Genomic DNA, 13,418 nt, shown 5'->3' with positions numbered 1-13,418 from the left:
TCTTAATTGTGTTATCATTGATTTTATTTTATTATGAATACTTTATTGTAAAATTGGTTCAGGCACGAGGGTCTTGCTGTATGAATATTTAATTGATAACCATTTAGATGTTAAAATCAATGGTGTAAATTTTACTTAAAGTTAATATGAGTTTTTGAATAGCGGGAATAATCGTTATTTATATGAAATGTGATATACTAGCAGTCACTGTTACAAAATTAAGTACATTTTATCGGATACAATAAAAAAGGACAATGCCATATCAATTATTTAAGAATAACAAGAAAATAGTAATTGTTTACTTGTCTTCTATCTATAACTTACATGTACCTATTGCATAAATCATAGTAAGGCGGTTTTTGGTTGTTTTACTGTTGATTGCAATCAATTGATAAATGCATTCGCATGTCATTTACATGTATAATTGTTTCTTAATTTTGAGTTCACATATTGAAATTATACATTTTCTTTCAATAGCAGATCCACTTACTATCGGAATAAATGATTCCCCTACATTAATTTTATACTTTTATACATATAAATTTGGGCTCAGACAGTTCCTAGATAGAGGAATAATTCCGTTGATAATGATACATCAGTTAAGTTTTGTCCGTTCGTATGCCCAGCCACCATACATACAAGATTGGTAAATATATGCCCAGTAAAAACTTAGTTATAGGACCTGCATAACATTTCGCGTTCAAAGTGTTGACTAAGAATATCCCATGACATGAATGTGATGACTGGCTCAGATTCAAGGGTTAATAAAGATCTTCGAATTGTCAACGCGTCCTGTATTCCATCTATGATCCCTTCCCTTGAAAATTTGATCTGTTCAAAGACCAGATGTTTTCTTTTAAAGGATGTGGTAACCTTGCTCTTTCACCTTGAAAATAGGTAACTTACTTTAAAATCCATAATGTTTTTCTTGCAATTGACTACATTTAATTTCAGTTGAAGTCTGTCGCGAGTTTTGAAGTCTTTTGACGTCTGAGCTCCAAGATACATAACAAGCATCTTCCTCTGGCTATTCGCAGCCTGATACAAACTACGATCATTCTACCTGACACCCGAAGTCGGTTTCTTGCTTAAAATGTGCGGACATCTGGCCCCAGGGCCATAAAACTTAGACGAGCTCACTTTCGATCTAAGTCTCACTTTTCCACTATACATTCCTTTTGTAAAAGTGAGATTGAAATCAAAAGCGAGTTCGTTTAAGTTTTATTCCAAATAAAAGAGAATGCATTAAAATATAATCATTTATTATTAAAACTTTGTTATTTTCTTTTCATCTTGCTACATGTATTGGAAAATTTGCAACCGTCATGGACAATTCAGTTAAATTAGAAAATGAGATGTCTAGTTGTACCTGTATGTTCGTATGCCATTTTTAAAAGATATGAATAATTGACTCGAGACTCTTTAATGTCAGTCATTGATTTTTTTCAGCTTTCAGAAACGAATCAAGAACAAGTTTATTATCTGCAACATATTGACCACATTATAAAATCCTCTATCACAATAGCAAGAATTTCTGATCCGTAAAAATTACCTTCCTTACCTTTCATGTTTAGGACCCCCATGTCAATTTTTTATTCACTAGTTTCTCATAAAGTCCATTCAGCAAGAAAATTACCTCAATTTATTGCCGGCCATACAAGCCACGTGACATGACTTCAATGGGGACGTTGGAATGTTGTGAGCCAATTTTGCAATTTCAATGTTTGTTTTACTTTGAAGAAACATTTGTACGTTTAACAGTTATCGGTGCAGACATTGACAGCTTTATGGGAATCTGCCGATCAATTTGATATAAGAAGGTGAAATAAATTAGTGTAATAAAATACGAAGGAAAGTTTGGTCGATGCCTAATTTGATCTTATTGATCTTATTAATCTTTTTAATGTCATTGCTATGATCTTAGAGAAAATTAGCACTATCATCCATAGAGATTTATGTGTTATTTTGAATAAAATACATCCTACTTTTAATCTTAGCTATCATCCGGAATAAAATCCATAATACTTAAGATTTTACATGTTAGTTTCTTTAGAATGTACCTGATGCCCTGCACTGTTGTTGTATTTTATCTCTTATGAAAAATATCTATATACGATTACATATGAAGTTAACATTGATAAAATTCTTTGCGAACAACTTTATCTTAGAGGGCATGTCCTTCGCACAGAAAATAAAGAATAATATGAGATCACTACTTTTATTACGAAATTTTCACAATGATGTGCAAGCTTGATCATAAAGATGCCGGAAAAGGCGAATCATAATAGAATTGGATTCTACCTTGTCACCCCGCATCTTTCTCGTGTAAATGTTGTGTTATGCTATGTTCTTATTAAGAGACCTACTGCTGTGCCTATGTGTTTTATTATATGCTCAGGTGGAACAACTTTGAACCTTTTTGTTCGCGGGTCGTTTCATAATCCATTCCAAAAGAAAAAAATTAAAATCCACCCGTTTTGTATCTTAGCGCTGTCAACGTCAAATCTAGCAATTTTATTACTCAAACGCAGGGTTGTAATTATTGTTTTGTTGTCTGTGGCGGTCTTTTGTGGGTAGATGAATTACTACCAAACATAACACGGGTCTTTGTGATTTGGCTGGGAAAAAACGACATCCCCTTGATCAAATCCAAACAGACAACTAATGCAGGACAATTCATCTAGTCTCTTATTGTTATTGTAGAATAATGGCTCGAGTTGAGAGAGAAAAAATGATATGTAATTAAATTAAAATCTTCTCCACTACTGAATAAAAGGTCGGGGTGTTCCTTGGATTTAATTTCAAATGATACTACATTCCCTGAGATATTGTTGTCTCTTAATATTCTAACATCTCGTTCAGACCCGGGTAAAATCTGACTGAAATCTGCTGTATAAACGTATTTATTTTCAAAACTCTTTATTAAGAGGTCGTGGTTAGAAGAACTGTTAACTTTAATATTTCTATCACGCAATATGGTAAACAATTGGCTTCTCTGCTTGATTAATTTTGCATTGATGTCCTTAATTCTCGTCCCACAGAAGGGTCGCTTCCATTCATGGTGAGATCCGAAATTCCACATACTTAGTCATATGGTTGTCAGCTTTATTCAAACACATCGTGCAAAAATCGCTGATTTGCAACACGATAGAAGATCATTAGGGACTGATTAGTTCGAGAGGAAGGTGGCAGCACGAAACATTATTTTGTGTTTAACCGCATTAGTTTAAAAGAGTTTTACAGTATACAAAATATTTTTTTAATAAAGTTGCTCGTAAAACTCGGGCAGGTGAACATAGATGAATATGCTAACTTTATACGAGAAACATTTCGTTCTCAAAGAGCTCTGTGTTTGATTAACTATAGATTTGGAAATGTTTTAGCATTTTAATATGTTGCTGTGCATTATACTCCAAATTGCACTGCTAAGATGAAAACCAAAAGAAAAAAACTTTAATAATCAAAATGCACAATAAGAAGATAAGGAAACGGTATAATTAAATAATTATATAGCTGTACTTCTTGATAGAGCAACCGAGCTTAATTTCATACAGAATGTACCAGTCCCAAATATCGCCATCGACAGCTGTCCGTCTCAGTAACGTAACAGCCTTAAATTTGCTATAATTATATCTTAATCAATTATCACACTACCTACTCTACTTTACCTACTTCATATATCAGTGTCAGAACTTCACTTTATCAGCAAAAGTTTAATTGATTTTTTTTCACTTTAAACTGTCAAAGAGGCTAGCTTTTAACAATGGGGTGCAATTTACGATTACATAAAACCTTGCACAATCAAGGAAAATGTTTTCTATAAAGAAAAATCCTTCAAAATGCACGATAGATTAAGGTGGTGGAATGACTACGAATCAAATACATGTTTATGTAAGAAAACTCACAAACGCAAGTTTGAAAAAAAGATAGAAAGAATCTTTTTTACTCACAATGGAAACATGCAACCTGACCAAAGTTGGTTTCATTACTTTTAATCATTCTCGGAGAGGGAACAGTTTGTTATAATAATGCAGCTTGTATTATTGGCACATACAACTTACCATTTTTGTTAGCAGTTAGCGAGATTCATGTTTTCTGATATAGGAAAAGTGTTTATCTTATCCGTTATAACCAATTAAGTTTTAAACTGACAGGAAAACAATTAGTTTTTGTCATTTGTGTAATCTCTGCTATTATCAGTCTGTCTAAAAGTAATATTTTTTCACAAGAGGACTTATTTCTTATGAAATTAAACTTTGTTATCTACATGCAATTGATTTTGTTTAAGATTTTTTTAAAAGTTTAATTAAAACACCATTTATCTCACAAGGAAAGAAGTAAATTGTCCACATTCACAGCCCCCTTCGTACTCCCGAAATATTTATTAGTCTTGTATCTCTGTCCTATAAGATACCCAAGGCCGTCAATTACTGTTTTTTCATGAACCTGAAAGAGTTTGTTCACGAAGACCAAAATTGATTTTTAGCAGCATCAAGCAGGATATTAGTTCGTCACAAGAAGATCTTTAAGCCGGGTGGTGCGGAAATGAAGGGAAGAAATAATTCAAATCATCAATATTTGGCTCTAGATATCACTTGATCAAAGAAGCGAACTCCACGCGATTATCATGGATGTAAAAAGATCCTCGTTTTGATAGAGCGTTCATGCACTAATGAATATTTTATAACTCTGTAATAGCGCTATTGTTACATACCCATCTGTGATTTTTATCATATTTGTTCAATATAAATCTACCGGGTTTTTTCTTTAGAAACAATGTATATCAAATTTGTAAAAGACATAATCAGACGCAGGTCAAAATTAAGGGGAAAAATCTAGAACTTTGACGTAATCGGGCGATTATTGTTGTCCAACAATTTTATTTTTAAGGTGCTAAAATTTTGTTATTAACCCACAGTTCTATCGCAAATACTAGTACTGTCATTTTCGAATGTTTCAATTTTCTGAGCCAGCAATAAATGCCCTCATTTTCTAAAACAGCATTGACATAATTATATAGTAACGTGTAACATTGTCAATTTTAAGTGTAACGAAAATTCCATACCCGACAACAGTCCAGTAATTAAAATAGTTCATGTTTTCAAACTTATGTAACGAGGCGCTGATTTCAAGGATCTTTTCAATCTGTAAATTAAAATTTTTCACAAGATTCGCCTAGTTAGGTACCACTGACACTTAGTGGCCGGCCGTTTAAATGATTCACGCAGATATTTATTTACCTTTCGATTAAATCGCGGATAGCTATTTCTTGTACAAAAACTTTATTGCGTAAGGGTTACACAAATTTATTTACTTTTCGGTGCGACCTGCAAATTGCCTTTCGAGTTTACCTTTAAAGATATTGCAGTCTGTGAAATACTTTGTAAAAAGTTTTTATGCCATTTTGTGCTTAGTAAAAACTTCAATCCAGTGAAAACGTTTTAAAAATTGATTTATTGCACAAAACTGTAAAAATTAAAAACTCGTTACCCGTGCACTTTTGCTCGTCCCTTTGTTACAAATAGACTGCTTTGATTTTGTTTTTAGTGTTAAGTGCTGGTGGCATAACGCAATTTTCTCGTATTTGAAGCACATGTTCTGTCCGAGAATTCAGTCCAAAAGATTCATTTCGAAAAGGTTCGGGTTCGCTACACCAAATTTCACTGTCTGAGCACCGCCCTGAATCATGGCTGTCCGAACTTCGGCAACTTTTTATATCCTCTGAGAATTTTTCACCTCTAGTTTTCACTGATTTCGTTGGTATAGAAGATTCTGTATTTGGTATTTGGTAAAGTTGTACTTTATTTCCATCAGGGTCAGTTGCTATAAATGAGTTTCCCTCAGCAGGTTCTAGATTGCATCCAGTAAAAGCCCCGATGGACTCAACACTTTTCACCTTAAATGACAAACGTGTGGTTGAAATCGGATACGGTTCGATGTATTTTGAGTATTTTAGAGCTACTTGAATATCCAATCCTGGTTGAGAACACATTTGGAATATGCAAAATCCAGGTTTGCTACTCTCCATTTCACTATCCGTAATGACCCTGTAAAATTCCACCATCTGATGAAAATTTCTCACATAAATAAGAACTCTTAGATGTTCGTTTCCGTAATGAACTGGACACACTGACCAAAGAGGCATGTCGTCTGCTATTTCGTAGAATTCCTGGCAGGCTGCAGTTCTTTCCGGGGAACGTACGTTATAAAGCTCCACCTTGTGGTGATAGGCCCAAGGAGGCAAGAGGAACAGCTTTTGGACATCCTTCGATGACATGGTACCATTTTCAGATAAAAACAGCATAACGCTAATGGAAGGTGCTCTCACGCTCTCCACTTCGCACTGTTCTGAAGTTCTACTGGGTTTATCATCGTTTCGAGGCTGGATGTCACTTTCAAAAATGTTGAAAAATTCGAAAGACGGGTCAATCCATTTCGTTAATGGGTATAGAATTTTTTTGAGAAGTTTTCGCTTTCCTTTCGGCACAGTGATGCATAAATTGCACCAAAAGGGATCGAACGCACTACTCATGTTGGAGTAAGTCCTTAAATCGAGTTTATCAACTGTCATTTAAAATATTCCTATCTCGTGGAAACAGTTATAACATCACAATGAAAAATTAAACTCAACAATGAATTTCTCATTTACGCTGACTTGTCCCAGCATCTATCAAGCTTAATATGCTATTAGGAGCATTAGTGTAAGAGGCATATCGATCTGGTAAATTCATCAGAATAACAGCACAAATCTCCTTCCTGTAAGCTTGAAAAAGCCTTTCACAAAAAAGTTTATCTTGTACCACTCCAACTTCAAATGAATAAATTGCATGTAAACGTCCCCGCTCGTTCGGGTCTAGAGATTGCGGTTTGAAGTGATGACTGCCTTTACTTGGACACATTCATCACCTACTGCCATAGTCCTGTCACTTCTGAAGCAAAGTCAGCACTAAACCTGTCTCGTTACTGTCTAAAGACAACTTCGAAACTATAACAAAGCACGTGGTTTACCGTTGTATGTTTCATTTCTTCCCACAGATCCAGAGCAAGTAACACAACGATCTGATTGGACAATAGGGATTTTTTAAAAATATTATCTTCTCATTGGCATTTTAAATTTTTACATTAACATTTCGGAATCAGAATTTGAGCGTTACGCTCCTTCTGCGACAAGAAAAACCTTTAAAATGGTTCACAAAATAACTCCCTCAGCATGTAATAGATTTAAATGGACTGCTCCCTCTAATACCCGAGGTGGTACCCCGAGGTCAAGACAGGAAGGGCCATTTATTCCAAACTCATTATTGCGGTCGCATTCCGATTGTTAGGTTAGGATGGAATAACTTGCGTCATTTCTTTAATTTGGTCGATTGATTAATTGAGTGTCTTTACTCTTTTCTCCACACAACAATATCCATTTTCTTCATTCAATGTTGAGGGTCCCCTCCTTACATTACTTACTTTACGGAATATCTACATATCGTATTTTCCTTTAGAACTCACAAAAGAAAATTCATATCAAAGAAACGGGTTGTCAGTACTCATTGCTTGCATACAAGTAATTTACTTGAAATCCAATCATTGTCCACTCAGTGTTACCGTATAATATCCTAGTATATTGTACAGAAAAAAGTCAGTGACAAAGCATATCAGAAGTCTTCAAAAAACCACTCCAAATGTTCTCATAAGATGACATGACTTTGAGACACTCGAGCCGAACAGATTTAACAAGGTACAAATCAGGAGATTAATCCGTCACTCAGTGTTACGACAATTCGGACAAATTACAATCCGTCATCGGCTGTGAACTCCATCTTACCGGTTGTCATGGCGATTCAGTCCGCGATAAACGTTACACAATGACAGTAATTTGTCAGAGGGGCCACACCAGACAGTGGGGAAGAATTTGACACAGGAACGATTGCCGGTGACAACTCGACACTTGCTGGATATCTGAGATGGGAAACACTTCTAAAGCCCTCGTTATGGAAATTTTTGAAAAGAAGGGTTTCGACTTCTTGATGTTGATTTCCATAGGTATAATAGATCGGTTCATCTTTCACGACACGAATACACCGTGGAGTGTGGGTTTATTATTGTAACTGGTTGGATAGCTCTATAATTACAGATTTTGTAGCAAGTTGAATCCCTATGAAATAAGCAACATATATTCGAAATTAAAAAAATGATGTAAGGATCTGCTGTATCTGACAAACTCGCACGTTAATTTTCATTTTTTTTTTATTCCAGGAAGAATATTCAAATAAATATTATAGGAATCGAATTCAAGGATACAATGTTTGAAGTTATGTGCGATTCCATTTATATTTTCATTTCCAGGAAGAATATTTAAATAAACATTATAACGAACTCAAGGACACAATGTTTGAAGTTGTTGTGTTTCCATTAATATTTACGATTTCGAAGCATCAGTTTTAGTTCTCATTTCAATGATAGATTTACTCGATATCACGATCGCTCAAATTGATTTTTTTTTTTCATCATGCAAATCCGTTGATGAATTAATTTTTTGAGAGTTTTTTTTCGAATTTATATGGTTTATATGAGAGTTTTGATTTTAAATGAAACATTCCATCTCTAATAAAAATCAATCGTTTTTCTGTTAAGTTCGTTCGTTGAAAAGTGGGGCCTTTTTTCAGGTGTACTGAGATTAACGAGTTTACCTTTACTGTTCAAAGCTGCCTTCCATTCACATAGATGCTGTTCGAGTTATTATTGATCAAACTGTGTTAATATATTCCGACATTAACATATTTTTAGAAATAAGGACTTCCTCATAAAATTAACATTAAAATAGTATGGGAGGGAAAGGCGAAACGAAGGTTTTCTTTTTCTACAATACATTTCCATTTGCGAACAATAGCTACACAACCGCTTACATTTGATTTACTGATAGAGATACAAGGAATTATGTCTTAACGAAGTTCTTGATAACAGTACTGATTTTGATTTATTTTTGTAGGATTTTAATCGCACTAGAAATCCTTTTTAAAACTCCGGAAATTCAGAGAGCATATCCAGCGAATTTAACATTAAAGTACTTCGCTATAAAACGGGATTTGATAGAAATAATACATTGATTATTTCGATGAATTATTGAGACAGCAGTGTTTGTTTATTGTCATAATCAATTTTGATTTCATAATTTTTGTGAATAAATTAATAAAAAAAAAACTAAAAACTAACGACATATCAAAAGTTTATCAAAATTTGCTTTCTAAACAAACATCAACATGATGTCAGTATAATATAAAATCTATTATTAATTACAGATTAATAGAGATTATTATCTGTTAGGTTTGCCTTAAAAAAGGGTAATACTGGGAAAAAGTTGTACATACGGACACTTGCAGGTAGGAAGCAAGTACTGTGGGTGTAAATCTATACCGAGCAAGAGAGGTCCATTAAATCTAGTGACATTGAAATATTTGATAGACAATTAAAGATTAACTTATTACCTAAGTAACCTGAGAACTAACAATATTAAAAGAGCCATCACACTGGTCAAAAAAGGTCTAATTGTGAATGATTACAATTGTCTGCATACTCCATAATTAAAGTCAATACATGAATGCTGATTGGCCATTATTGGTTTTTGCCACGAAACAATTTTCCATGTATGAGGCAAATTGCTCCCCCTAAACTACATGATTGGTTTCGCTTTGTGATCACGGAAGTTAGCCCGGATCAAATACCCGAAGCTCGACAATTTGTTTCTTTCCTTGAACAAAGATTTTTTCAACAAAAAGTGCACAACATTTAATCCTTTGCATACTTTTTTTAAAGATTGGTGGTAATTATTTTCTGATAGAAAAACAGGATTTGCAAATAAAGGTGGTGTGTCTCTTTAGTTCAAACATGTGATAGTGTTTTCATGCAAAAAAGAAAAATGTTGATTTTTATATATTTACCATCTCTTAGTTCAATATGAGATAATCGGAAAATTGATTGACACCTGGTGAATCTATGTTCATGTCAAAGTAAAAATATGATACTTTAGTTTCGATTTTTACGTTTAATTTTCTTTTGATCTGATGCATTTGGGTTATTTAAGGTTGTTGCTTCTTTGTGACTTCAACATAATGATTTATAACGCATACATTTATTGATTCAATATTCCAGTCTGTGCTATTTTATGTATGCATCAAATATACTGTTTTTAAACTGGGTAATTATCACCGATGTGTCAAAATTAATGCACCTGGTGTCAAAGGTTTCGATAATTCATAAATGGCTGATTTTGTGATTAATGGAGGACACTAATCACATCACGTGCTCTGTAACAATGCACGGTGTACGGAATGTGAAAGTAAGAATCTCATTTGTGTCCATTTGACGATTTTCTAAACTCGGTTTTTGTTAGATTTCAATGTGTTTGTCGATGAAGGATAAGATAAATGGTAGAGTAATGTGCTGTCGATGTATACGTATCTTAATTGGTTGGATTAAAGAATCAACACAGGTATTCACTTGATTTGTCTGTAACGTGTGAAATTTAATCTGACATTCATGATCGTAATTATCAGACAAAAAAATTCGGGGTTTAAAATGATTTTAGAAGACAATTCCAAGAACACCAAGACATTTCAAAATTTACCACTACTGCTCATATATAAAGTTCAGGAATTCGGAAAACTACATATATAAAAGTAATAGCTTTCCAAAAAGCTTGCCTGACTAAACAAAATTATTCAATGGAAGCATGCATGTATCAGTTAGGCTATCTTATCAGAAATGAATTTTAATTTTCGCTGCTGATCATAAATTTATAAATGGAACATGCAAATTTAAGACGAAATGTTAGTCTTTTCTTCGATCTAGAACATGTACATATCTATCACTTAAAATTCATTTATTTTATTAATTCAATTTTTTATAATTAGGAATGCACACATATCATATAAGTACATGTAAGTTCGAAAGCTGGAGAGTAAATAGTCGTTTTTTCAAATTGTATTTGTTATATTAATTGCAAAATCAACTGAAAGGCATTTTTTAAAACTTCCAACCTTCTGAAATATGAGAGGGTACACAAACACGTATTGTTTTTGAATGTGTGTGGGCAGCTTCATTAAAATCATCTTGACAAGCAATTAAAAAAGGGTGAATTCTCAAATTCATGAAAAAAACCCTAACTGTAACTTCAATTCAATTATAATTTCTTATTTGCAGAACTTTTCATTATTGCATGCTCCTACAAAAATGGAGGGGGGGGGGCAAATCCATGATATTTTCATTTATCCTATAAAGTTAAGAAAGTGCCAGCTGTCAAAAAAGAAGGGAGGGGGAAGCAGCCTCCCCCACCCCAACCCCCGATGCTACGTGCCTGTGATGTAAACACATGGTGTGCTCTGGGGTATTTGCATGATCCCAACAGACTCGTCAACTAATCGACGCACAAAAACTATGAATGATACATTTTGGCGCGAAATCCTGCTTTACCGTTCACACAACGAATGAACTCATCCATTGGCAGAGATCCATTGGGGGGGGGGGGGGGTAGATGAATTTTTTGACATTTGTTTTGTAACAGCTACATATATGTATATTATACTTTGGATCGGATGTTTTGGAAGAAATCTATCGAATTAAGAAACACACTTGATTAGTAATTTTTAAATGTAGTAATGTACATTTAGTAAGAAATCGCCCAACTAAACGAAGATGGGGTCACACCCGCTTTGGCGATTTAGTTCCTCCAGTAAACATTCCAGCTGTATAAATATATATTTGTTTTAATTCCAAACTGATGACTCTCTTGTAATAATGATAATCCAACACCAATTATGTCTTACATTGTACCGTAATAGACAATATGTTACAACTTGTTGCGATGACCCCCTCCCCCTTTTTAACCGTTCAAATATGGTGGAATGCTGATCTATTTTTAAAGCAGGATCTGCATGGTGACCGTCCTTTTTACTTGAAAACTCTTGCTCGCTGTTGTTATCACATGCCATATAACATTTTCATCAATTATGAACGTAAATGCTGACATTTTAAACATGCATCGGTCAATCTTTTTTTGTGAGATATCATGATTTTGCTTGTCCCATTGTCTGCACTGTTTCGGAGATTGCAACTTTTAAACCTTAGATATGCCTGACGTCATGACGTCAGGCAATAAATTGAACATGTGCTTCTTGGGATATATCGGAATGAGAACAAATCGATGGCCTTATTGTTAAAAATAGGAGGGGTTGAACACAATTATCTCAAACCCAATTTAAAAGCGGTATCTACTACATTAATTATGTACATGTATTTTTATTTCGAACCAACTATGATACATGTTCAGTAAGTCGACGTTTATATATATATATGAGAGAGAGAGAGAGAGAGGGAGAGAGAGAGAGAGCACTTGAGTTCACTCTCTGTGTTTTAATAAGAAACATCTTATATACGATTTTTACGGACTTCTTACTTCTTTTGTAGATCACATATGAAACGAAAATCTACCATGACAAAACTTTTTCGCACATCATAATCACGTCTTGTAAGCCTGAAATAATTATGGGAGATATGAAAAGAACAAATAATGGACAAAAATTGAAGTTTGACATTTAATCTCAAAAGCAGGGTGGAGTAACATAAAAATAACACTCTGTCCCCGGTCCTCAATCAAACCCTGACTGGGCGCCGATCCCCCGTACAATGGCCCGCGCTGAGGGTTTATTACTTTCATCAACATACCCCACGATCACTTTATTTTCTTTTTCAAACATCTGGAATTGACTTCTTATTAAGTTTCCATCTTCCCTGTTTTATATTGTCAGAGAGCAGCTACTGCCTTATCATATCCCGAGAATACTTGGAAATTGAGGGGTATTTAGGATCGTGATTAAGTACGCTGGGTACTATTGATATTTTTTGCCTTATCTTTCATTGTAAGCAACTCGATGTTTTCATCTGTCATTTGATTTGGTAATATTTACATGTTGTATGTCGTACTTTTTTGGCATGTGTCATCTTAGAATGTTTTCTTAATGTTATATTAATATCGTTCAGCACACCAACGTCGAAAAAAACCGCACTTTATAGTATATTTTTTCGATATAAGCCCAAACATCACACCTTTAAATATCCTTAATAGGTAAACAAATTAAATTGGTGTTAGGAATTTGAATGCAAAAGTGGTGTGTCACATAAATTAACATGAAAGTAAATGAGCCAGAACCGATTTCCAAAATTTAGATTGCAAAAAACAGTAACAATCATCGATAGATTCCGGCCTTTCCTATAGTTAATCGAAATTTACTAAGATATTTTTTTAAACTAAGTTCACTCTCTTTTTAAAATTTATTCATTAAAAAGGGAGATGATACATTACAAAATTTTAAAGATGTTTAATGAGATGTTAAAAAGCCATTAAGCTATTATAAAATTTGATTAGTAACTCT

At 33.9% G+C, this 13,418-nt stretch overlaps 1 protein-coding gene across 1 annotated transcript; it reads right to left on the bottom strand.

Moving 5' to 3' along the window:
- Window positions 1–5,435: 5,435 nt before the first annotated feature.
- On the bottom strand, window positions 5,436–7,946 carry LOC128174695 (protein FAM124A-like). Its single transcript, XM_052840188.1, has one exon. It carries the CDS (start codon window positions 6,569–6,571, stop codon window positions 5,516–5,518), a length of 1,056 nt encoding a protein of 351 aa, XP_052696148.1. The 5' UTR covers window positions 6,572–7,946; the 3' UTR covers window positions 5,436–5,515.
- Window positions 7,947–13,418: the final 5,472 nt, after the last annotated feature.

The sequence above is a fragment of the Crassostrea angulata genome, chromosome 1 (genome assembly GCF_025612915.1).
Source record: "Crassostrea angulata isolate pt1a10 chromosome 1, ASM2561291v2, whole genome shotgun sequence".
NCBI classification, from domain to species: domain Eukaryota; kingdom Metazoa; phylum Mollusca; class Bivalvia; order Ostreida; family Ostreidae; genus Magallana; species Magallana angulata.
Note: the sequence above shows the minus strand (reverse complement) of the source record. Positions and strands in the feature narration are given on the sequence as shown.